This window comes from Chenopodium quinoa, unplaced genomic scaffold (assembly GCF_001683475.1).
Source record: "Chenopodium quinoa cultivar QQ74 unplaced genomic scaffold, ASM168347v1, whole genome shotgun sequence".
Taxonomy (NCBI): Eukaryota; Viridiplantae; Streptophyta; class Magnoliopsida; order Caryophyllales; family Amaranthaceae; genus Chenopodium; species Chenopodium quinoa.
In genome coordinates, this window is record NW_018743405.1 from 2,107,528 (window position 1) to 2,110,612 (window position 3,085).

Sequence of the window (3,085 nt, forward strand, 5' to 3'; positions counted from 1 at the left end):
TAAAAGTGTGGCGCCAATCTCTGGCCCCTGACGCTACTTCCCACATGCCTCAGCAGCTTTATGTGCTCGATAAAATTTTCCAGTTTCGCGCGGTGTTATTTCAGTCCTAGTTGTGAAAGACGTTTTTCAAATTTCCTACGTGTAAAATCCTATGTTTTTAACTCATTACGGATGGTCTTTCCAATGAGATCTTTTTTATGCACATGACAATAATGTTTATCAAAATTACGCACATGAAATACTTAGAACGTTTCGAGTCTCATCCACTCATTCTAAATCATTGCCGAAACAAATTCAGGAATTAAAATAGAAATCCTCCTCAGTGGAGTCGCCAAAAACTGTAGGGAATAATTTCAAGCTTTAATCCCACTAGCTTGAACCCCACTGTGATCATACACTAAAGTACGGTGGCGTCCAAAAGGGAAGAAGATAGAGCAAAAGAGTCGCCAACAAGTTTTTTAGGAACTTGTAAACCGTTCACGAGGTGAAGGTTACACCCCTTAACGATCCAAGAGATCGTCAACTCCATAAGGTCATGAACCAAATAAGGGTTCGGGGATGAAGGTACAAATCCAACCTAAAAGAGATTGAACCTGCCCTAATAATAGGCCTCTACTTTATTCTGATCGTATTCATGTGCGCTTTCTAATTAACATACAATCAATAGGATTAACCCTAAACCTGTTTATCTATGTTGGTTGAATATTAATGCACAAATAAACTATTATTGGCGATCACTTGAATTATAATCATATTAACCCTAAACAAGATTATTAATATCTTATTAAGCATGATTACAAGTACCAATTACCTTTAAACATGCAATAAAAGGTGCGATCAAGCAATAATAATAAATATCAAGTAACATAATAAATAATCAATATCATCATAAATAATAATTATAATAAATAATCATCATTAAAATAACAATAATAATCATCATAAATTATAACAATAATCATCATAATCATGTTCATGTTAATATTAAAGCATAATAATAGCAAGATCCTAGGCATGATACTAACAAGATTAATAACAAACCCTAGCATGTCACTAAGCAATAAAAATAAAATCTTTAACCCTAACATGATACTAACAATCATAAATATTAGGAAGAACATAAGTAGCATCATACTTTTAATCGTACTTGATATTAAAGTTACCCTAGACATGATACTAGGAAGATCAAAACGCCCTAACATAACATTAGGAACCATAATAACAACCTAAGCATGATTTCTACATAATAACATCAATAAAAACCATTAAAGTACTTACTTTGATGCCTCGTACCTCTTTCTAATAACAAAATACACACGTTAGTAACTTCAAGGAAAATAATAATCAAAACAATTAAATTAAATAATTGAAAGAGAGATTTGGGAACAAACCCTCAGAAATTAAAAACCTTTCACGTCTAGGGCAAAGGCAACTTCGAATATGGCTAGGTGTTTCTAGATCTTGCGAATGCGGAATTTTGTATGAGAAAATCAAGTTTAGGAGGAGATGAATGAGAGAATTAAAAGAATGCTAACGAATGTTGATGAATGGTGAGAATTGATGAATCTTGATGAAAATTGGTGAATGAAAACGGAGACCAAGATATTTGTAATCTCCAACCTTGGTTAGCTAAAAGGGCTGCATTAAAATATTTGTAATCACGAAACCCCAAACCACCCTTAGCCTTAGGTGCATTTTTTCCATGCTATCCAGTGAATTTTCCACTCACCCTTTTTTTGACCCCACCAAAAATTCTCCACCAAAGATATCATTTCGTCACAAAAAGAAGAAGGGAATTTAAACACACTCTTCGCATAGGTTGGAATAGATTGGGTCACCGCCTTAATCAATACCTCCCGACCCGCCTTAGATAAAAAAGAAAACCCCCTTCCACCCTTGAAGTCTCTTCCACAACTTCTCTCGAATGCCCTTAGTAAGCACCCTCTTTGATCTTCCAATCACCGTTGGGAGACCAAGATATTTATCATGCACATCCACCTCCTTAACACCCATCAAATTTGCTAACTCACTCCTTCTCGCTCCACTCACACCCTTACTAAAAGATACCGTCGTCTTATCAAAATTCACCATTTGACCCGACGCCTCCTCATAAACCTTCAACACCCCTCTAATCGTGCTCACTTCCTCCGGGTTCGCCTTCGAAAAAATAATACTATCATCTGCAAAAAATAGATGCGAAACCAAAGGGGCCGTCGAAGCCACTTTTACCCCATGAAGACTACCTCTCTCAACCGCCCTAGTCAACAACCCAAACAAAGCCTCTGCACACAAAACAAACAGATACGGGGATAGAGGATCACCTTCTCGAATACCCCTAGTAGGAGTAAACTCCCCCGAAGGTGCCCCATTAATAAGAACTCTGAAAGAGACCGTCGAAACACAACGCATAACACGATCAACCCAGAGCTCCATCACTGCTCTCAAAAAACCCATTCTACCCTGTCATATGCTTTAGCCATGTCAAGATTTAGAGCCATCACCCCTCCTTCACTTCCTAACATTCTCATATGATGAAAAAGTTCAAAAGCTACCAAAATATTATCTGTTATTAACCTTCCAAAAGCACTCTAGTTCATAGAAGTTATAACAGTCAGAAAAGTTTTCAGCCGATTAGCCAAAACCTTAGTAATCAACTTATACACCACATTACACAAACTAATCGGTCGAAATTCCGTCATCTTATAAGGTTTCTTAGTCTTTGGGATAAACACAATAAATGTTTCATTAATCTGCTTTGGAATCATATCCCCATTAAGGACACCCAATACTAAAGAAGTCACAGCAGGACCCACAATATGCCAAGAAGTCTGAAATAATAGAGGACACATACCATCCGGGCCTAGCGCTTTCAAACGAATCATTTGTTTAAGAGCCATGAGCACCTCACTTGTCGTATAATCAGCGTTGAGACACTCATACATATCCTCTGTCACTCTCCTCTCCACACCTTTAAGCGCCAACTCAACATTAACAAGGGTCGAAGTACTGAACAAGTTCTGGAAATAGTTCACAGCCACATTGCCAACTCCCTCTTCATCATCACATCGAACACCATCATCACATA

At 37.3% G+C, this 3,085-nt stretch overlaps 1 protein-coding gene across 1 annotated transcript; it reads right to left on the minus strand.

Moving 5' to 3' along the window:
• Positions 1-1,866: 1,866 nt before the first annotated feature.
• Positions 1,867-2,454, minus strand: LOC110739026. The gene has a single exon (XM_021919480.1). It carries the CDS (start codon positions 2,452-2,454, stop codon positions 1,867-1,869), a length of 588 nt encoding a protein of 195 aa, XP_021775172.1.
• Positions 2,455-3,085: the final 631 nt, after the last annotated feature.